This window comes from Panulirus ornatus, chromosome 50, assembly GCF_036320965.1.
Source record: "Panulirus ornatus isolate Po-2019 chromosome 50, ASM3632096v1, whole genome shotgun sequence".
In the NCBI taxonomy this organism is placed as follows: Eukaryota; Metazoa; Arthropoda; class Malacostraca; order Decapoda; family Palinuridae; genus Panulirus; species Panulirus ornatus.
In genome coordinates, this window is record NC_092273.1 from 25,815,586 (window position 1) to 25,839,452 (window position 23,867).

The window sequence follows — 23,867 nt, forward strand, 5'->3', positions numbered from 1 at the left end:
AACTTTCCATGGTTTACTCCAGACACTTCATATGCCCTGGTTCAATCCATTGACAGCACATCGACCCCGGTATACCACATCGTTCCAATTCACTCTATTCCTTGCACGCCTTTCACCCTCTTGCATGTTCAGGCCCCAATCACTCAAAATCTTTTTCACTCCATCCTTCCACTTCCAATCTTGTCTCCCACTTCTCCTCGTTCCCTCCACCTCCGACACATATATCCTCTTGGTCAATCTTTCCTCACTCATTCTCTCCATGTGACCAAACCATTTCAAAACACCCTCTTCTGCTCTCTCAACCACACTCTTTTTATTTCCACACATCTCTCTTACCCTTACATTACTCACTCGATCAAACCACCTCACTCCACATATTGTCCTCAAACATCTCATTTCCAGCACATCCATCCTCCTGCACACAACTCTATCCATAGCCCACGCCTCGCAGCCATACAACATTGTTGGAACCACTATATCTTCAAACATACCCATTTCTGCTTTCCGAGATAATGTCCTTGACTTACAAACATTCTTCAAGGCTCCCAGATTTTTCGCCCCCTCCCCCACCCTATGATTCACTTCTGCTTCCATGGTTCCATCCACTGCCAGATCCACTCCCAGATATCTAAAATACTTTACTTCCTCCAGTTTTTCTCCATTCAAACTTACCTCCCAATTGACTTGACCCTCAACCCTACTGTACCTAATAACCTTGCTCTTATTCACATTTACTCTTAACTTTCTTCTTTCACACACTTTACCAAACTCAGTCACCAGCTTCTGCAGTTTCTTGCATGAATCAGCTACCAGCGCTGTATCATCAGCGAACAACAACTGACTCACTTCCCAAGCTCTCTCATCCACAACACTCTGCATACTTGCCCCTCTTTCCAAAACTCTTGCATTCACCTCCCTAACAACCCCATCCATAAACAAATTAAACAACCATGGAGACATCACACACCCCTGCAGCAAACCTACATTCACTGAGAACCAATCACTTTCCTCTCTTCCTACACGTGCACATGCCTTACATCCTCGATAAAAACTTTTCACTCCTTCTAACAACTTGCCTCCCACACCATATATTCTTAATACCTTCCACAGAGCATCTCTATCAACTCTATCATATGCCTTCTCCAGATCCATAAATGCTACATACAAGTCCATTTGCTTTTCTAAGTATTTCTCACATTCTTCAAAGCAAACACCTGATCCACACATCCTCTAACACTTCTGAAACCACACTGCTCTTCCCCAATCTGATGCTCTGTACATGCCTTCACCCTCTCAATCAATACCCTCCCATATAATTTACCAGGAATACTCAACAAACTTATACCTCTGTAATTTGAGCACTCACTCTTATCCCCTTTGCCTTTGTACAATGGCACTATGCAAGCATTCTGCCAATCCTCAGGCACCTCACCATGAGTCATACATACATTAAATAACCTTACCAACCAGTCAACAATACAGTCACCTCCTTTTTTAATAAATTCCACTGCAATATCATCCAAATCTGCTGCCTTGCCGGCTTTCATCTTCCGCAAAGCTTCTACTACCTTTTCTCTATTTGCCAAATCATTTTCTCTAACCCTCTCACTTTGCACACCACCTCGACCAAAACACCCTATATCTGCCACTCTATCATCAAACACATTCAACAAACCTTCAAAATACTCACTCCATCTCCTTCTCACATCACCACTACTTGTTATCACCTCCCCATTAGCCCCCTTCACTGAAGTTCCCATTTGCTCCCTTGTCTTATGCACTTTATTTACCTCTTTCCAAAACATCTTTTTATTCTCCCTAAAATTTAATGATACTCTCTCACCCAAACTCTCATTTGCCCTCTTTTTCACCTCTTCCACCTTTCTCTTGACCTCCTGCCTCTTTCTTTTATACATCTCCCACTCATTTGCAGTTTTTCTCTGCAAAAATCATCCAAATGCCTCTCTCCTCTGTTTCACTAATAATCTTACTTCCTCATCCCACCACTCACTACCCTTTCTAATCAACCCACCTCCTACGCTTCTCATGCCACAAGCATCTTTTGCGCAAGCCATCACTGCTTCCCTGAATACATCCCATTCCACCCCCACTCCCCTTACCTCCTTTGTTCTCACCTTTTTCCATTCTGTACTCAGTCTCTCCTAGTACTTCCTCACACAAGTCTCCTTCCCAAGCTCACTTACTCTCACCACCCTCTTCACCCCAACATTCTCTCTTCTTTTCTGAAAACCCCTACAATCTTCACCTTTGCCTCCACAAGATAATGATCAGACATCCCTCCAGTTGCACCTCTCAGCACATTAACATCCAAAAGTCTCTCTTTCATGCGCCTATCAATTAACACATAATCCAATAATGCTCTCTGGCCATCTCTCCTACTTACATATGTATACTTATGTATATCTCGCTTTTTAAACCAGGTATTCCCAATCATCAGTCCTTTTTCAGCACATAAATCTACAAGCTCTTCACCGTTTCCATTTACAACACTGAACACCCCATGTATACCAATTATTCCCTCAGCTGCCACATTACTCACCTTTGCATTCTAATCACCCATCACTATAACCCGGTCTTGTGCATCAAAACCACTAACACACTCATTCAACTCCTCCCAAAACACTTGCCTCTCATGATCTTTCTTCTCATGCCCAGGTGCATATGCACCAATAATCACCTATCTCTCTCCATTAACTTTCACTTTTACCCATATTAATCTAGAATTGACTTTCTTACACTCTATCACATACTCCCACAACTCCTGTTTCAGGAGTAGCGCTACTCCATCCCTTGTTCTTGTCCTCTCACTAACCCCTGACTTTACTCCCAAGACATTCCCAAACCACTCTTCCCCTTTACCCTTGAGCTTCGTTTCACTCAGAGCCAAAACATCCAGGTTCCTTTCCTCAAACATACTACCTATCTCTCTTTTTTTCTCATCTTGGTTACATCCACACACATTTAGACACCCCAATCTGAGCCTTCGAGGAGGATGAGCACTCCCCGCGTGACTCCTCCTTCTGTTTCCCCTTTTACAAAGTTAAAATACAAGGAGGGGAGGGTTTCTGGCCCCCTGCTCCCGTCCCCTTTAGTTGCCTTCTACAACACATGAGGAATGCGTGGGAAGTATTCTTTCTCCCCTATCCCCTGGGGATACACATACACATATATACACAAAACTTTTCATGGTTTACCCCAGACACTTCACATGCTCTGATTCAGTCCAGTGACAGCATGTCGACCCCAGTATACCACAGCGTTACAATTCATTCAATTCCTTGCATGCCTTTAACCCTCCTGCATGTTCAGGCCCCGATCGCTCAAAATCTTTTTCACTCCATCTTTCCACCTCCAATTTGGTCTCCCACTTCTCGTTCCCTCTAATTCTGACACATATATCCTCTTCGTCATTCTTTCCTCACTCATTCTCTCCATGTGACCAAACCATTTAAATACACCCTCTACTGCTCTCTCAACCACACTCTTTTTATTACCACATATCTCTCTCACCATTTCATTACTTAATTGATCAAATCACCTCACACCACATATTGTCCTCAATCATCTCATTTCCAACACATCCACCCTCCTGCACAACCCTACCTATAGCCCATGCCTCGCAACGATATAACAGTATTGGACCACTATTCCTTCAAACATACCCATTTTGCTGTCTGAGATAATGTTCTTGCCTTCCACACATTTTTCGATGATCCCAGAACTTTCGCCCCCTCCCCACCCTGTGACTCAATCATGCTTCCATTCACTGCCAAATCCACTCCCAGATATTCAAAAACTTCACTTCCTCCAGTTTTTCTCCATTCAAACCTACCTCCTAATTGACTTGTCTCTCAACCCTACTGAACCTAATAACCTTGTTCTTATTCACATTCACTCTCTGCTTTCTTCTTTCACACACTTTACCAGACTCAGTCACCAACTTTTGCAGTTTCTCATCCGAATCAGCCACCAGTGCTGTATCATCAGTGAACAACAACTGACTCACTTTTCAAGCTCTCTCATCCACAACAGACTGCATACTTGCCCCTCTTTCCAAAACTCTTGCATTCACCTACCCAACAACCCCACCCATAAACAAATTAAACAACCATGGAGACATCACGCACCCCTACCGCAAACTGACATTCACTGAGAACCAATCACTTTCCTCTCTTCCTACACGTACACATGCCTTACCTCCTCGATAAAAACTTTTCACTGCTTCTAACAACTTGCCTCCCACACCATATATTCTTAATACCTTCCACAGAGCATCTCTATCAACTCTATCATACGCCTTCTCCAGATCCATAAATGCTACATACAAATCCATTTGTTTTTCTAAGTATTTCTCACAGACATTCTTCAAAGCAAACACATGATCCACACATCCTCTACCACTTCTGAAGCCACACTGCTCTTCCCCAATCTGATGTTCTGTACATGCCTTCACCCTCTCAATCAATACCCTCCCTTATGATTTCCCAGGAATACTCAACAAACTTATACCTCGGTAATTTGAACACTCGCCATTATCCCCTTTCCCTTTGTATAATGGCACTATACAAGCATTTCGCCAATCCTCAGGTACTTCACCATGAGCCATACATACACTGAATATCCTCACGAACCAGTAAACAACACAGTCACCCCTTATTGATAAATTTCACTGCAATACCATCCAAACCCACCGCCTTGCTGGCTTTCATCTTCCGCAAAGCTTTCACTACCTCTTCTCTGTTTACCAAATCATTCTCCATGACCCTCTCACTTTGCGCACCACCTCGACCAAAACACACTATATCTGCCACTCATATCATCAAACACATTCAACAAACCTTCAAAATACTCACTCCATCTCCTTCTCACATCACCACTACTTGTTATTACCTCCCAATCAGCCCCCTTCACTGATGTTCCCATTTGTTCACTTGTCTTACATACTTTATTTACCTCCTAAAACATCTCTATTTTCCCTAAAATTTAATGATACTCTCTCACCCCAACTCTCATCTGCCCTCTTTTTCACCTCTTGCACCCTTCTCTTGACCTCCTGCTTCTTTCTTTTATACATCTCATGGTCATTTGCACTATTTCCCTGCAAAACATGTCCAAATGCCTCTCTCTTCTCTTTCACTAACAATCTTACTTCTTAATCCCACCACTCAGTACCCTTTCTAATCTGCCCACCTCCTAAACTTCTCATGCCACAAGCATCTTTTGCGGAAGCCATCACCGCTTCCCTAAATGAATCCCATTCCTCCCCCACTGCCCTTACATCCTTTGCTCTCGCCTTTTTCTATTTTGCACTCAGTCTCTCCTGGTACTTCTTCACACAAGTCTCCTTCCCAAGCTCACTTACTCTCACCACTCTCTTCATCCCAACATTTTCTCTTCTTTTCTGAAAACCTCTACAAATCTTCACCTTCGTTTCCACAAGATAATGATCAGACATCCCTCCAGTTGCACCTCTCAGCACATTAACACCCAAAAGTCTCTCTTTCATGCGCCTATCAATCAACACGTAATCCAATAATGTTCTCTGGCCATCTCTCCTACTTACATACGTATACTTATGTATATCTCTTTTTTTAAACCAGGTATTCACAATCATCATTCCTTTTTCAGCACAAAAATCTACAAGTTCTTCACCATTTCCATTTACAACACTGAACACCCCATGAATACCAATTATTCCAACTGCCACATTACTCACCTTTGCATTCAAATCACCAATCACTATAACCTGGTCTTGTGCATCAAAACTACTAACCTACGCACTCAGCTGCTCCCAAAACACTTGCCTCTCATGATCTTTTTTCTCATGCCCAGGTGCATATGCACCAATAATCATCCATCTCTCTCCACCCACTTCCAGCTTTACCCATATCAACCTAAAGTTTCCTTTTTACACTCTTATCACATACACCACTCCTGTTTCAGGAATAATGCTGCTCCTTCCCTTGCTCTTGTCCTCTCACCAACCCCTGACTTTACTCCCAAAACATTCCCAGACCACTCATCCCCTTTACCCTTGAGCTTCGTTTCACTCAGAGCCAAAACATTCCTCAAACATACAACCTATGTCTCCTTTTTTCTCATCTTGGTTACATCCACACACATTTAGACAACCCAATCTGAGCATTCGAGGAGGATGAGCACTCCCCATGAGTGCATGACTCCTTCTGTTTCCCCTTTTAGGAAGTTAAAAATACAAGGAGGGGAGGGTTTCTAGCTTTCCACTCCCGTCCCCTTTAGTTGTTTTCTACAATATGTGACAAATCCGTGGGCAGTATTCTTTCTCCCCTATCCCCAGGGATACTGGGTATTTCATACTTAAGTGAAAGAGGGATAAAAAGTCTAAGTGGATATGGGAGTGGCTAGCTACAAGAAATTTAGAGAGCCATTTTGCAGACACATACCACTCATGGCCTTTAAGCAATGAGAATGTAAACAAAAAGTATTTTTTTTCATTTTTATTTTGCTTTGTCGCTGTCTCCCGAGTTAGCGAGGTAGTGCAAGGAAACAGACGAAAGAATGGCCCAACCCACCCACATACACATGTATATACATACATGCCCACACATGCAACTATACATACCTATACATCTCAATGTACACATATATATACATACACAAACATACATATACATATATACACATGTACAAAATTCATACTGTCTGCCTTTATCTATTCCCATCGCCACCTCGCCACACATGGAATAACAACCCCCTCCCCCCTCATGTGTGCGAGGTAGCACTAGGAAAAGACAACAAAGGCCCCATTTGTTCACATTCAGTCTCTAGCTGTCATGTAATAATGCATCGAAACCACAGCTCCCTTTCCACATCCAGGCCCCACACAACTTTCCATGGTTTACCCCAGACGCTTCACATGCCCTGGTTCAATCCATTGACAGCACGTCGACCCCAGTATACCACATCGTTCTAATTCACTCTATTCCTTGCACACCTTTCACCGTCCTGCATGTTCAGGCCCCAATCACTCAAAATCTTTTTCACTCCATCTTCCCACCTCCAATTTGGTCTCCCACTTCTCCTTGTTCCCTCCACCTCTGACACATATATCCTCTTGGTCAATCTTTCCTCACTCATTCTCTCCATGTGACCAAACCATTTCAAAACACCCTCTTCTGCTCTCTCAATCACGCTCTTTTTATTTCCACACATCTCTCTTACCCTTACATTACTTACTCGATCAAGCCACCTCACACCACATATTGTCCTCAAACATCTCATTTCCAGCACATCCACCCTCTGCACACAACTCTATCCATAGCTCATGCCTCGCAACCATACAACATTGTTGGAACCACTATTCCTTCAAACATACCCATTTTTGCTTTCCGAGATAATGTTCTCGACTTCCAAACATTCTTCAAGGCTCCCAGAATTTTCACCCCTCACCCACCCTATGATTCACTTCCGCTTCCATGGTTCCATCCGCTGCCAGATCTACTCCCAAATATCTAAAACACTTTACTTCCTCCAGTTTTTCTCCATTCAAATTTACCTTCCAGTCGACTTGATCCTCAACCCTACGGTACCTAATAACCTTGCTCTTATTCACATTTACTCTTCTTTCACACACTTTACCAAACTCAGTCACCATCTTCTGCAGTTTCTCACATGATTCAAAAACAGTATATATCACTAAAATCAACAGCTAATACCCAATCTATCGGCCTTCAGCAATAAGAATGTAAACAAAAACAGTCTATACCATTAAAATCAGCAAATATCCAATCTATTTGGAATTCTATTTTCAAGTATGTATTAGCTAGGAGCCTCTGCAAACACTGTGGTAGAGCTGCCCTCTACCAATGGCCTGTTAAGGGTGAGGCACTGAAGGTTAAGAAGCAGCACTAGACTTCACTGGTCATGGAGTCTATTGCCATGGCCACCCATTTGAGAGACTTCCAGGTGGGAATGAGCAGCATTGATACAGATAGGTAGTACTTTTATCAAAGAAATACAATCACTTGACAAATATAATTGCTTTACTGTAAGTATGAATATCTTTTGACTATATGGTGTTTGCCAATCCAGGCAAAAGAAGGCACACACCATGAATTTTGGGCTTAGGCCACATAAATGTGCAGGGACACTCCCCACAGCTCCAAAAACGAGTTTCTAAGAGATAATTCACCACAAAAAATTCCTGTGATACTAACTTAATTCTCAACTTTCTCCTTTCTCACACTCATCCAAACTAGATACCAGCTTCTGAAATTTCTTACACGAGTCTGCTGCCATAGCTCTTCCATCAGCAAACAGCAACTGACTCAACTCAGTGGTCCTCCCATACTACATCCCTAACCTCCAACAGACTGCAGACCTACCCCTCTCTCCAAGACCCTACCATTTACATCCCTCAGTACTCTATCCATAAACAAAATGAACAGCCATGGTGACATCAGCACGTTTGTTGCAGATGTAACTTCACCAGAAACTACTCAACCTTCTCTTTCCCTACTTGCACATGAGGCTTACTGTCTTGAAAGTAATACTAAATGATAAAAACGTGAGGATGGACCAGGAGTGCACCAACTCAATATGAGAATCAGACAAGCACTGAATTTGTTATATATGGTTTGGGTGATGGAGCTTAATCTGACCAAATGCACAGTCCTGAAGATGTGCCAGTGTAAGGATGCCTAGATACGACTATGATCTTGCATGAAACAAACTGCATGAATGTATACTTAAAAAGTGTTTGGGAATCAACATAATACTTGGCTTACTGCCAGAATATTAGAGATAAATTATCCGTTAGTTAATATCAAAATTATAAAAGTGCAAGGTTAAGGAAATGTTCAGCAAATGCTATTTGCAATATATCATATCTAAATAACTGAGTGCATCTCAAGTTTGGTCATCATACTTGAAGAATCACAAACATTTCAGGGAAATGATCCAAAACAGAGTAAAAGAGACAGTACCTGAAATAATGAATCGAGTTACAGGAAGGTAAGGCTATAAATCTGACCACAATGGTAAAAAGAAGAATGATGGGAGCCATGGCTGAAATTTTCAAGGACCTTTATCGAACTGACAATATTGGGATTAACAGCTCTTCGAAATAAGGAAAGATCAATGCAAGATCATAAAAAGAAAGTAAGCAAGACATAAATTTGAAAGATCTGAAGAATTACATCTCTAATAACAGAGTGGTGGATGATTGGAGGAAGGTAAGTAAAGGGACTATGAATGCACACGCTATACAAACTTCTAAAAATTATATGACATTAAATCAACTTTTAAGTGATGGATTCCCATGTGTGAAAACTCACTCCCCATAACTTACAATTTGGTAATCACAACTTTACATATTTGCACACAAATTCACACGAATAGACAAAAAAGAAAGAAAAACTATGTGTATTGTGTTAGTTCATGGCAAGTTTGTTGGTAGTCTGAGTTATATGCTCTGGTCAATTACTACACCCATAATGTCACTAGCCATCAGATGTTCTTAAAGAGTCAATCACCTATTAGAACCTGAGTTACCTTTTCCCTTCAGAAAATAAAATCAAAACATTTCATTTTGTATGCAGCTGGGAATGGTGAGAACCTTATCATGGTTGTCAAAAGTGATCATGAAGAAAATTAGAAGTCTTGTACAAATTGTTAAAACTCTCACCAAGTTGAATATATAAGTAATACGTCAGCAAATCACACTTACATTTTCCACCGTGATGCTAATCTTTGATTTCTTGTCACTAGAAACACCCTATTCCTGTCCCTAATCTAATACTCCTTGGAGGAGGAAACCTTAAGAGATCTGTGGGCCCAGCAGGCATCCATCACCTTCATGGGGAGATATGTAACTGTCATGGCAACTAAACTCATACAGGAAGAAAGCATGACAAAGACACATAAATATGGACACATGACCAAAGACACTTAGTCTCATGCATCCTGGCCCCAGTAGCTGAGGTGTGTGAGGGGTACACACGAGCAGGCCAGCTAGCAGGAGAGCTGTTGGGCACAGAAGCGCCCACCGCCCACCTACCATTGCCATCTACCACTACTACTCTCTAGCCTCACTGTGATCTTGCAGCTCTACACAGCAGTGCCACGAAACTAGGCCAATCAAGCCTTTACTCTTTATATATATCATGGCCTTATTACAGAATAAAATAAAAGTGTCATTCACTAATATTACACAATTCCTTTAGTATTAACAAGCTGCTGGAGCACAATGTCTCAGCCTAGCTGGCTTGCTTTATATAGGCAAAACTTCAGTTTTCATATTCAGACTTGACTGTTATTAACCCATGCAGAATGACAGGTTTTGTTGTGTGACCACGTAACTGAAGATTCACCAAAAGCTTGTCTACTATGTCCATAACTATAAGGCGTCTCTCTTTGTCATCTAGCCAGTGTCCCTATTGGGTATAGTGATGAGAGGCAGCATGATAGACACTACCAAGAGCGGGCCACAAGCACCAACTACACTCCACACAGACTACACATGGGCTGGGGGGGGAGCTGTCCAACATGATCACTGCCTGCTCCCCCCACAGGCCACTACCTCCACCTCGGGAGACTCCAGGTCACGCTCAACATAGCACATGTGCACTTTATTTTCCTGATCTTACATAGGGCTGATTTAAACTTGGAAATGACAGAATTGTTTAAATGACATATAACAATGATAAATTGAAATGTGTCAAAATAAAAGTAAAATCATTAGTAGACTGGATATCACAGTGTACTATAAATGATGATGAAAGTATTGTATCATGCTCCCTGCAGTGACATTGAATGGTGTTGATGTTGAGTAAGATGGGCCTTCTGGTCCCCACGCGGCAGTCTGACACTTGTGCAGGTGGCACAAGCCACGGGCTACAGCAATGGCTGCTACGCGTGGTCGGTCTGGGTCAGGTCGACTAAAGTGGACTGGGACGACATATGGACACTAGACCAAACACTAATGACAGCAACAGCGAGATCGTTACCGGTGACAATGACTCGTTAATCCGCTCAGGTCCATCAATATGGTCATGTGGGGAGAGCTGTACCTTTTCCATCTTAGAAAGATGCAGAGCATATGCATCCCTCGCGCGGAACTGCATAAATCGCATGTTGGATGACTGTGACAACTCCGTGATGATCTTGATGTTGGGGAAGAACCTGTAAAGCAACTTGCATCACTCATGACTGGCTTTGAAACCTCTAATAGTCTTATCTACCAACACTGTACATATGTTGCTTAAATGCAGTAATGATCATGGGATCTTGAAATCAGAGTATTCAAATATATTTCAAGGCTGGCTACATAGCTTGCAACTATAAAAGCATCTAATTTGATAAATTAGATGAACAGGATTACTTAAGTGTGATTAGCAGGAAAGGCCAAAGCAATGTTATAAATTAGATGTTTTCAGTCTATCAAATAATGCAAAAAGAAGGAAACATATATTAATTATTGCGCTGCTCCTGTACTATATACAGTAATATGAAGGTAAAGTAAGGGAACTGAAGCTTTTAATCTAATCTAAACAAAAGGCAATCTGAATTTCTCCTACTTCCTTAAAATTAATGTTTCTGAAAATTTATTTAACTGACCAAGATGTTATGATAACATACTAATACTGTACATATGTCATATATTTATCAAATGTCTTTTGGAGCATCAGCAATCTTCTCTGGATAATATTCTACAACCTTATAACCAGAAAATGAAAGCAAGATATGGCAGAAATCTTTTTAACCAGTTACCAGAAATCTCTCACTCCTCAACTGGGGATGTAAATTTAGTAGAAACAGTGGATTGTCATTTAATATGGCAATTTAACAAAATTCTTAGGCAGTAAGCAAAGCTCATATCATGAGCTCTCTCATGTAAAAGTAACTTAGACTTAACTACATCTGGAATGATGAGGGATAACAACAACAACGTGTGAGAGAGAGCCCATCCCTCTGTACATAAGATCACCTGCAACAATATCGTACCAAAATGACAGGGCTAGAACATGCTACTCACCACATTCATTTGCTGAATAATACTTGTAGACAGGGTTGAATGGAGGAGGTTGGATGTGTTGGAAATAAAATGTCTGAGGACAATATGTGGTGTGAGGTGGTTTGATCGAGTAAGTTATGAAAGGGTAAGAGAGATATGTAGTAATAAAAAGTGTGTGGTTGAGAGCACAGAAAAGGGTGTGTTGAAATGGTTTGGTCACATGGAGAGAATGAAAGAGGAAAGATTGACAAAGAGGATATATGTGTCAGAGGTAGAGGGAATGAGGAGAAGTGGGAGACCAAATTGAAAGTGGGAGGATGGAGTGAAAAAAGATTTTGAGCGATCAGGGCCTGAGCATACAGGAGGGTGAAAGGCATGCAAGGAATTGAGTGAATTGGAACAATGTGGTATACCGGGGTAGACGTGCTGTCAATGGATTGAACCAGGGCATGTGAAGCGTCAGGGGTAAACCATGGAAAGTTTAGTGGGGCCTGGATGTGAAAAGGGAGCCATGGTTTTGGTGCATTACACATGACAGCTAGAGACTGAGTGTGAACGAATGTAGCCTTTGTTGTCTTTTCCTAGCGCTACCTCACATGCGCGCAGGGGGAGGGGGGTGCCATTTCACGTGTGGCGGAGTGGCGACGGGAATGGATGAAGGAAGCAAGTATGAATATGTACATGTGTATGTATTTATCTACATGTCTGTGTATGTATATGTATGTATACGGTGAAATGTATAGTTATGTATATGTGCATGCGTGGGCATTTATGTATATACATGTGTATGTGGGTGGGTTGGGCCATTCTTTCGTCTGTTTCCTTGCACTACCTTACTAACACGGGAGACAGCGACAAAGTATAATAAATATTTCAATAGTGATTTTTCATGCATGTTGAGCCGAACAATTTGTACTGTACATCTAACATCCTACACACTTCCCTGGTGTCATTCTCATACTTTTCTTCTACATTAAGTGTACAACTTCTAATTTTATATTTTTTGTCTTGTTTATGCATGTGAATATCAACTTTGGGTTCCTATCCATGTTTTTCCTAAATATCCATTAATTCTCTGTTCTCTTCTATGAAATATGATTTTCAAGTCTACTTCCTCTATTTTCTTGCCAAGTTTGTTTATTTATTCTTGCCTCTCTTGTTGCAATACTTTTCTTCCATTTCCATGCTCTTCTGCTATTCACCACAGTTTTAATCTCAGTGTGTACTCTCCCTCCTTTTGCTTGCTTGCCCACTGATTATTTGGGCACATTTTCATGTCTGTCACCAGGTTAATGTCTATGAAGACTTTTATAATCTTGTATCTAAAATACTTTCAAAGATCACTCTTCAGTCTATTTTTCATAAAGTTGCCATTCAATCTGTTCTTGTCCTTGATCGCCGTATCCCATTTACATTTATTTGTTTCCACACTGTATGCCGTGATCTAAATTTGTATCATTCAAAGTGTCATATCATTTGTAAAGACAAGATCTTACTGTATCATTCTATCATGTTGGACTGTCATTTATCTGTACATAGGTAAATGATGCACTTAGATTTACAAGCCATTTGAACTATTTTCTTTCAATTACCGATTAAATCTTCATCTTGTATTTGTATCTACAGCCACAATCTGTTCCTCTTTCATGCAGTTAAAGTAACCCACCAATAACTGAATTTGGCTTCCCTATTCCATTCAATACTTCAAACTTTATTAAAGGTTCCTCAAAGTCATTAAGCTTCGTTGTTGGTGTTCTGTATAATATCAAGCTTATTGTATTTACAGCCGAGATGTTCACTTCAATTACTTTACATTTATTATGGCTTATCTTCATCTACTTTCTTCCAAAGTTATCATGGATCCATATTGCTGCACCAACTTCTCTGATTTTGATCCTCTCAGTTGTGATGTTTTGACCTGTCCAAATTTGCATTTCCAAATTTGCTTCATCCCTCACTTTCTCACAAAGTTACTGTTTTGCTGATCTGGACTGTGTTGTCCCCAGTATTTTAGACTCTTCACTTATATATCTACATATATATCTTCCAAGTCATGGCAAGTGGTTAAACAAACAGTGAAGAGGTGGTGAAAATCTTGTTCAAGATAAAGTGTGGCAAAGCAGCATATTGGATGAAATTACAGTTGAATTTCTTAAAAGAGGTGGTTTTGTTGTTGATTCAACAGTTAAACAGGATTTTCAATGTATGTATGGTTAAAGGTGAGGTGCCTGAGTAATGGTGAACTGCCTTTCCTATTGTATACAGGCAAGGGGGACAAAAGTGAATTTTCAAAGTACATAGGTACTGTACAAGTGTGGTGGATGTAGCTAGTTAGTCGTATGGGATACTGGTGATTAAGAGGGTGGTGACATGTGCAGTGCATCAGACTGAGGTGGAACATTGTGGCTTCAGGAATGGAAGAGATGTGTATCAGGTCTCTGTTTTGATGAATGTTATTTATTTTATATTTATCTATTTATTTATTTATTTTGCTTTGTCGCTGTCTCCCACATTAGTAAGGTAGCGCAAGGAAACAGATGAAAGAATGGCCCAACCCGCCCACATACACATGTATATACATACACGTCCACACATGCAAATATACATACCTATACATCTCAATGTACACATATATATACACACACAGACATATACATATATACACATGTACATAATTCATACTGACTGCCTTTATTTGTTCCCATCGCCACCTCGCCACACATGGAATAACATCCCCCTCCCCCCTCATGTGTGCGAGGTAGCGCTAGGAAAAGACAACAAAGGCCCCATTCGTTCACATTCAGTCTATAGCTGTCATGTAATAATGCACCGAAACCACAGCTCCCTTTCCACATACAGGCCCCACACAACTTTCCATGGTTTACCCCAGACGTGTCACATGCCCTGGTTCAATCCATTGACAGCACGTCGACCCCGGTATACCACATCGACCCAATTCACTCTATTCCTTGCACGCCTTTCACCCTCCTACATGTTCAGGCCCCGATCACTCAAAATCTTTTTCACTCCATCTTTCCACCTCCAATTTGGTCTCCCACTTCTCCTCGTTCCCTCCACCTCTGACACATATATCCTCTTGGTCAATCTTTCCTCACTCATTCTCTCCATGTGACCAAACCATTTCAAAACACCCGCTTCTGCTCTCTCAACCACACTCTTTTTATTTCCACACATCTCTCTTACCCTATTATTACTTACTCGATCAAACCACCTCACACCACATATTGTCCTCAAACATCTCATTTCCAGCACATCCACCCTCCTGCACACAACTCTATCCACAGCGCACGCCTCACAACCATACAACATTGTTGGAACCACTATTCCTTCAAACATACCCATTTTTGCTTTCCGAGATAATGTTCTCGACTTCCAAACATTCTTCAAGGCTCCCAGAATTTTTGCCCCCTCCCCCACCCTATGATTAATTTCCGCTTCCATGGTTCCATCCGCTGCCAGATCCTCTCCCAGATATCTAAAACACTTTACTTCCTCCAGTTTTTCTCCATTCAAACTTACCTCCCAATTGACTTGACCCTCAACCCTACTGTACCTAATAACCTTGCTCTTATTCACATTTACTCTTAACTTTTTTCTTTCACACACTTCACCAAACTCAGTCACCAGCTTCTGCAGTTTCTTGCATGAATCAGCCACCAGCGCTGTATCATCAGCGAACAACAACTGACTCACTTCCCAAGCTCTCTCATCCACAACAGACTGCATACTTGTCCCTCTTTCCAAAACTCTTGCATTCACCTCCCTAACAACCCCATCCATAAACAAATTAAAAAACCATGAAGACATTACACACCCCTGCCACAAACCTACATTCACTGAGAACCAATCACTTTCCTCTCTTCCTACGCGTACACATGCCGTGCATCCTCAATAAAAACTTTTCACTGCTTCTAACAACTTGCCTCCCACACCATATATTCTTAGTACCTTCCATAGAGCAACTCTATCAACTCTATCATATGCCTTCTCCAGATCCATAAATGCTACATACAAATCCATTTGTTTTTCTAAGTATTTCTCACATACATTCTTCAAAGCAAACACCTGATCCACACATCCTCCACCACTTCTGAAACCACACTGCTCTTCCCCAATCTGATGCTCTGTACATGCCTTCACCCTCTCAATCAATACCCTCCCATATAATTTACCAGGAATACTCAACAAACTTATACCTCTGTAATTTGAGCACTCACTCTTATCCCCTTTGCCTTTGTACAATGGCACTATGCAAGCATTCCGCCAATCCTCAGGCACCTCACCATGAATCATACATACATTAAATAACCTTACCAACCAGTCAACAATTCAGTCACCCCCATTTTTAATAAATTCCACTGCAATACCATCCAAACCTGCTGCCTTGCCGGCTTTCATCCTCCGTAAAGCTTTTACTACCTCTTCTCTATTTACCAAATCATTTTCCCTAACCCTCTCACTTTGCACACCACCTCGACCAAAACACCCTATATCTGCCACTCTATCATCAAACACATTCAACAAACCTTCAAAATACTCACTCCATCTCCTTCTCACATCACCACTACTTGTTATCATCTCCCCATTAGCCCCCTTCACTGAAGTTCCCATTTGCTCCCTTGTCTTATGCACTTTATTTACCTCCTTCCAAAACATCTTTTTATTCTCCCTGAAATTTAATGACACTCTCTCACCCCAACTCTCATTTGCCCTCTTTTTCAGCTCTTGCACCTTTCTCTTGACCTCCTGCCTCTTTCTTTTATACCTCTCCCGCTCATTTGCATTTTTTCCCTGCAAAAATCGTCCAAATGCCTCTCTCTTCTCTTTCACTAATAATCTTACTTCTTCATCCCACCACTCACCACCTTTTCTAATCAACCCACCTCCCACGCTTCTCATGCCACAAGCATCTTTTGCGCAAGCCATCACTGCTTCCCTAAATACATCCCATTCCTCCCCCACTCCACTTAGCTCCTTTGTTCTCACCTTTTTCCATTCTGTACTCAGTCTCTCCTGGTACTTCCTCACACAAGTCTCCTTCCCAAGCTCACTTACTCTCACAACCCTCTTCACCCAAACATTCTCTCTTCTTTTCTGAAAACCCCAAAAATCTTCACCTTCGCCTCCACAAGATAATGATCAGACATCCCTCCAGTTGCACCTCTCAGCACATTAACATCCAAAAGTCTCTCTTTCGTGCGTCTATCAATTAACACATAATCCAATAACACTCTCTGGCCATCTCTCCTACTTACATACGTATACTTATGTATATCTCGCTTTTTAAACCAGGTATTCCCAATCACCAGTCCTTTTTCAGCACATATATCTACAAGCTCTTCACCATTTCCATTTACAACACTGAACACTCCATATATACCAATCATTCCCTCAACTGCCACATTACTCACCTTTGCATTCAAATCACCCATCACTATAACCCGGTCTTGCGCATCAAAACCACTAACACACTCATTCAACTGCTCCCAAAACACTTGCCTCTCATGATCTTTCTTCTCATGCCCAGGTGCATATGCACCAATAATCACCCATCTCTCTCCATCAACTTTCAGTTTTACCCATGTCCATCTGGAATTGACTTTCTTACACTCTATCACATACTCCCACAACTCCTGATTCACAGTAGTGCTACTCCTTCCCTTGCTCTTGTCCTCTCACTAACCCCTGACTTTAGTCCCAAGACATTCCCAAACCACTCTTCCCCTTTACCCTTGAGCTTCGTTTCACTCAGAGCCAAAACATCCAGGTTCCTTTCCTCAAACATACTACCTATCTCTCCTTTTTTCTCATCTTGGTTACATCCACACACATTTAGACACCCCAATCTGAGCCTTCGAGGAGGATGAGCACTCCTTGCGTGAAACTTCTGTTTCCCCTTTTAGAAAGTTAAAATACAAGGAGGGGAGGGTTTCTGGCCCCCCACTCCCGTCCCCTTTAGTCGCCTTCTACGACACGTGAGGAATGCGTGGGAAGTATTCTTTCTCCCCTATCCCCAGAGATATTGATGAATGTATGAGAAAAAATTCAAAAGAGAGAGATTTTGTACGAAGCATTTATGGATATGGATAAGGCATATGACAGCACTAATAGACATGCTTTGTGAAAGGTGTTACAAATTCATGATGCTGGAGGAAAGATACCAGAAGCTGTGAAGAGCTGTTATCAAGGGTGTGAGATATGTTAACAATTACGAAGAAAGGAGGGTGAGTGGTTCCAGGTCAAGGTAAGATCTGCAGCTTAGGTGTGTGATGTCACCAGCAGCTCAGCCTGTCAATGGATTCTGTGATGAGGCAAGGGAATGTGTGCGATTTTGAGAGAGAGGTAGGTCTGCAGTCTGTTTAGGGTGGGGGCCTGGGAGGGGTGGCAACAGTTGTTTGCTGATGATATGGCATTGGAGGCACATTTCAGTGAGAAAATACACATGAGTGAAAGAAAGTACATAAAAGTAAGGTCATTAAGTTCAAAGTGGAAAGAGACAGGTTAGTTGGATTGTAAGTTTCAATGGAAAGAACTTGAGGATGTCAAGTGTTTTAGATATATAAGAGTGACTATAACAGCAGATGGAATCAGAAAAAAAGTATGCCACAGAATAGGAGAAGAGGTACACTGAGGAGTGTGTGGAAAGAGAGGTCACTGTCTTTGAGGGCAAAGATGGGCAAGTGTGATGGTCCAATAGTCCCAATAGTGTTACATCAAATGCAAGGTATGTGCATGTGACTGAGCAAATTTGAATGATGCAGTAAATGAGGAAGCAATGTGCAGTCACTGGATTGAATTGGGGCATATGAAGCAGTCAGGAAATACCATGGAAAGGCCTTTGGGTACTGACTATGGATAAGGGGTCGGTTTTGGTTTCGGCATACAATATATGTCAGCTTAAGCGTGTACGTGAGCAAACGAGGGCATTTTTCTTTTTCCTTGCTAACTCACTATGTGGGATGGGCTTTGGTTTCAGTTTATCATATATGTCAGCCTGAGAGAAGATGTGAGCAAATGAGGCCATTCTTCTTTTTCCTTGTTAACTCACTATGTGGGGAATGGTGAGAGTATGATAAAAAATTCCTAGGAATTGCTATATCTTTACTTGTCCTCATATAGTTTTGTGTATTCAGTAGTTTTGCTCTATAAAAATAATTCCAAGGATTTGCTATTCCTTTACTTGTCCTTAGATGGTTTTGTGTATTCAGTCATTTTGCTCTTTAATTTTTCATCTGGAGTTGAATTAATGCTGATTCTTCTTAAGGTGCTTACTTTGTCCTAATAATGTTCTGTTTTATCACCACTGTTCTATTTTCGTTTATGCCTGAGCTTTCCGTACCTGGTTCTCTATTAAAACGAAGTCTGCTTGTTTGGTATATTCTGTAGTAAGTATGGTCTGGCTGCCAATTATTAATATGGTTTTATTCCATTCTATTCTCCTGTTTTGATTGGTCTTGCATAAAAATAATTGTGGGCTTTGAAGGGTTAAAGTAATTTACCTCGGGTTTTGGTTGTATGTATGATACTAGGCAAAGGCAAAATACCAATGAAATGGAAAAGGACAAAATTTACACGCATTTTCAATAAAGGAAACCAGGAAGAGGTGTCTTCTGATGTTGGTCTGAAAGGTATTGCAAAAGTCAGAGAGAAAATGGATGACTTTCTGAAGAGAAGAAATTATCTGAGAGATAACTTGGTTTTAGGGAAAGGGGGTCATGTGCAACACACTTCTTAGCTTTGTTTGAGAATGAGCCTCGTCTCAGACAAGAGGGAAGGTTGGGTAGACTGTTTATATCTTGACTGCCAAAAAACAGTACTGCATGGGAGGCTGGTTAAGAAGCTGGAATATCAGGCAGGAATAAGAAGTATATTCCTCAGTTGGATAAATTATTTTAGTGAAAGGGAACTAAGGACAGGTCAAAGGAGCCTTCTCCAGACGGGTGAAGGTCACCAGCAGAATGCCCAGAGTTTTCCATATGATCCATGTAAATGACTTAAATATGTTCGGGGATGATGCAAAAGTCACAAGGGAAGTGAAAAGCAAGAAGGACCACATCACCTTTAAAGGGGTCCTAAACAGACCCAAAAGTTGATTGCTTCATGGTTGATGAAATTCAACCCAAGAATATGTAAAGTAATAAGGATGGTAAAAAGTGAAAGAAGGCCTCAATATGATTATTATCCAGCATGAAATAAGCTTCGGGATTCTGTGTGAAAGAAGAAAGTCAACATCATCTATAACCTGTCACCAGAGTTCCACATTAGGAGAACAATAAAGGAGACAAACTGTCTTCTGGCAAATATCAAAATAGCTTTCAAGTACAAGGATAAGGAAATACATGGCAAGCTCTTCATATCCAACACAATGTCAAAACTGAAATATGCTTCTCCAGTTTAGTCACCTACCTAAGAACCATACAGAGCTAACCGAGAAGGTTCTGAGGATAGGAACAAAGATGGTACCATATTTAAGATAGCCAAGTAAAAGGGAAAGGATAAAGGCATCAAATTTGCCCACCTTGGAAGAGATGTAAAGATAAGCAACCAAAAGACATAACATGAAATCAATAACGAAACTTCTTCAAAAAAAGGTGAAAGGAAGTACTTTTATAATACAAGGGTGGTAGATGAATGGAATAGAATGATTGAGGACATGGTATATGCATAGGGCATACATAAATTGGAGCATGATGGCAGAAAATGTTCAAGAGATGGGGCTCTAAGAGTGTATATCTACCGCCCCTTACAGTACCAATAGCTACAAGCTGAGTATCCCTCATCCGAAATGCCTGGCATCGGAAGTGTTTTGGATTCTGGATTTTTTGGATTTTGATATATTTGCATATACATAATGAGAGATGTAAAAAACAGGATGATGTGGATACAAACTGGTTAGAGCCGAGACATACATCAATGTTTTGACCGTTAAACGGTCTTCCTCAGGAAATACTGATTTCAGTACTTGGCGGGACTGTGTTCCCGGAAAGTGATGGTCACCCAGTAGGACACCTTGGCATGTCACTCTCTGATTGGATCACTTGTCATGCTGCCTCCACCTGCTCACAGCGATCTCTGCTGCCTGACATGACCAGCAGATGAACCCAGACCTTGTGTTAATGTTGTTCTTAATCCCTTCTACTAGGCAAGCTTTTATGCAGTCACTAAATGATTTGTCACTTGCCTGTAGTTGCCTTGGCATTGATTATTTAGTGATAGTATACAATATTCTTAATTTTGTGCATGAAACTTTGTGAAACAATGAACCATCAGAAAGCTAAGTTGTCACAACCTCAGCAGCCCATGGGGACAATCTGTGGTTGTTTGGCATCACCTTCATGCCTGATTCTGAATTTATACGCTACTAATAAGCAATCATTTTCTTACACTTATTCACATATAGCATAGAATAAGCAAAAAACCTTGAGTAATGCACATAGGTCTGGTGGTGACAATGGTTTGTAATAAACCGGTGCCAACATAGCGTCAGAGCTCAGCATGGGCAAGTGAGGTTAGGTGTTCAACTTTCCACTTGCAATGTCATGTTGCCGCTCAAAAAGTTTAGGGTTTTGGAGCATTTTGGATTTTGGATTTTTGGATTAGGGATACTCAACCTGTAATTGCATGTCTTCCCTGTTCAGTTATGTTGTTTCTCATGTGAGAAATAAAAAGAATGAGAGAGAAAAAGAGAGATAAGCAAGCTTCCTGTAACACAAGAATTTAATGTACTTGAACATAGTCTGGACGGCAACGATGGTGTTACAGTCAGAGAGCGTGTCCTCCTCAGCCGAGTTGTTTAGCTCCTTGTTGACTACAACCACATTCTCTGCTAAGTTGATGCCCGCCCGCAGCAGGTCATCCAGGCTGAAACACAAAACATGCTATTACTAGATCAAGAAGGTTGTCTAAGCAGTAATTTCACCAATACTGTTACTACAACTAAAAGGTCATCCTGGATGCAAAGTAACTCACACTCTTTCTATATCCAGTCAATTATCCAGCAGGAATCAGACTGTTAAAACTCACAGTTACTATACCAAATCCATCAAATCCATGTTGGTCCAAAACATTGCAACTTCACTCAGTGTTGATATAACTACAGATCAACCGTGCAGTGTTATCACATCCAGCAAGTTCCTCAATTTGCAACATTCCATACTGTTATTGCAATCAATAAGTGTAATAGGCTGCAACATAACTCCACACTGTTAATACACCTATCAGACCATCCAAGGTACATCATAACTTGCATTGTTACAATTTGCATTTGCATCAGGTAATCTACACTGCAACGTCTGTCACAGTTAATATACCCAGTGAGTCACCTATGAAGCAAAATAGTGTACACTGTTACTGCACCTTAAATCTCTAGAGGTAGTCCATGCTGCAACACAACCAGCATCTATTAAATCTTACATTTCAAAAGGTTGCCTCTGTCAGAACACAATCCATACTATTACAATATATTACAAATTATAGTCTCGAAGAGTTATGTTCTCTCTAACCATAGACGGACAGTTCTCACAACAAAAGCATAAGTGTGGGGTGGTTAGGGAGGTGCATACAAGAATTTTAGATAGGGGGGGTAAGTATGCAGTGTGTTGGGGATGAGAGGGCCTGGGAAGTGAGTGAGTTGTTGTTCACTGATAATACAGCTTGTGGCTGATTCAAGTGAGAAACTGCAGAAGTTGATGACTGAGTTTGGAAAAGTCTCTGAAAGAGAAAGTTGAGAGTGAATGTGAATAAGAGCAAGGTTATTAGGTTCAGTAGGGTTGAGGGACAAGTTTAGCGGGATGAAAGTTTGAATGGAGGAAATTTGGAGGAAGGGAAGTGTTTCAGATATCTGGGAGTGGACCTAGCAGCGAATGGAACTTGGAAGCAGAAGTAAGTCACAGGGTGGGAGAGGGGCAAAGGTTCTGGGAGCGATAAAGAAAGTGTGGGAGAGAATGTTGTCTCGGAGAGCAAAAATGGGTATGTTATATGGTTGCAAGGCATAGGCTATATATAGGGTTGCATGATGAAGGGTGGAGGTGTTGAAAGTGAAATTTTTGAGGACAATATGTGGTGTAAGGTGGTTTGATCGAGTAAGTTATGAAAGGGTTAGAGAGAAATGTGGATATAAAAAGTGAGGTTGAGAGAACAGAAGAGGGTGTGTTAAAATGGTTTGGACATATGTGGTATAACAGGGTTGACGTGCAGTCAGTAGACTGAACCAGGGCATGTGAAACGTCTGGGTAAACCATGTAAAGGTCTGTGGGGCCTGGATGTAGATAGGGAGCTGTGGTGTTGGTCCATTACACATGACAGCTAGAGACTGAGTGTGATCAAATGTGGTTTTTTGTATGTTTTCCTGGCACTACTTCATTGAAAGCAGGGGGTATTGATGCTGTTTCCTGTGGGGCAGGGTAGCACCAGGATGGATGAAGGCAAGCAAGTATGAATGTGTACATGTGTATATGTATGTCTGTGTATGCATGTGTATATGTGTATATCTTGATATGTAAGTATGTGTGCTTGTATGGGCATATTTATATATATATATATATATATATATATATATATATATATATATATATATATATATATATAAATGAATATGAGTAGATGGGCTGCTCTTCATCTGTTTCCTGGTACTACCTCGCTGATGCAGGAAACCCTCCCCTCCTTGTATTTTAACTTTCTAAAAGGGGAAACAGAAGGAGTAGTCATGCGGGGAGTGCTCATTCTCCTCAAAGGGTCAGACTGGGGTGTCTACATGTGTGTGGATGTAACCAAGATGAGAAAAAAAAAAGGATATAGGTAGTGTGTTTGAGGAAAGAAACCTAAATGTTTTGGC

At 41.1% G+C, this 23,867-nt stretch overlaps 1 protein-coding gene across 1 annotated transcript in view; it reads right to left on the bottom strand.

The window, feature by feature from the left end:
* SLO2 (slowpoke 2) overlaps positions 1-23,867 on the bottom strand; it is a 1,142,188-nt gene that overhangs the window by 401,505 nt on the left and 716,816 nt on the right. Inside the window, 2 exon segments of the mRNA XM_071691568.1 lie at positions 11,070-11,181; positions 21,761-21,895. Of these exon segments, the coding sequence (XP_071547669.1) occupies positions 11,070-11,181; positions 21,761-21,895 (247 nt within the window).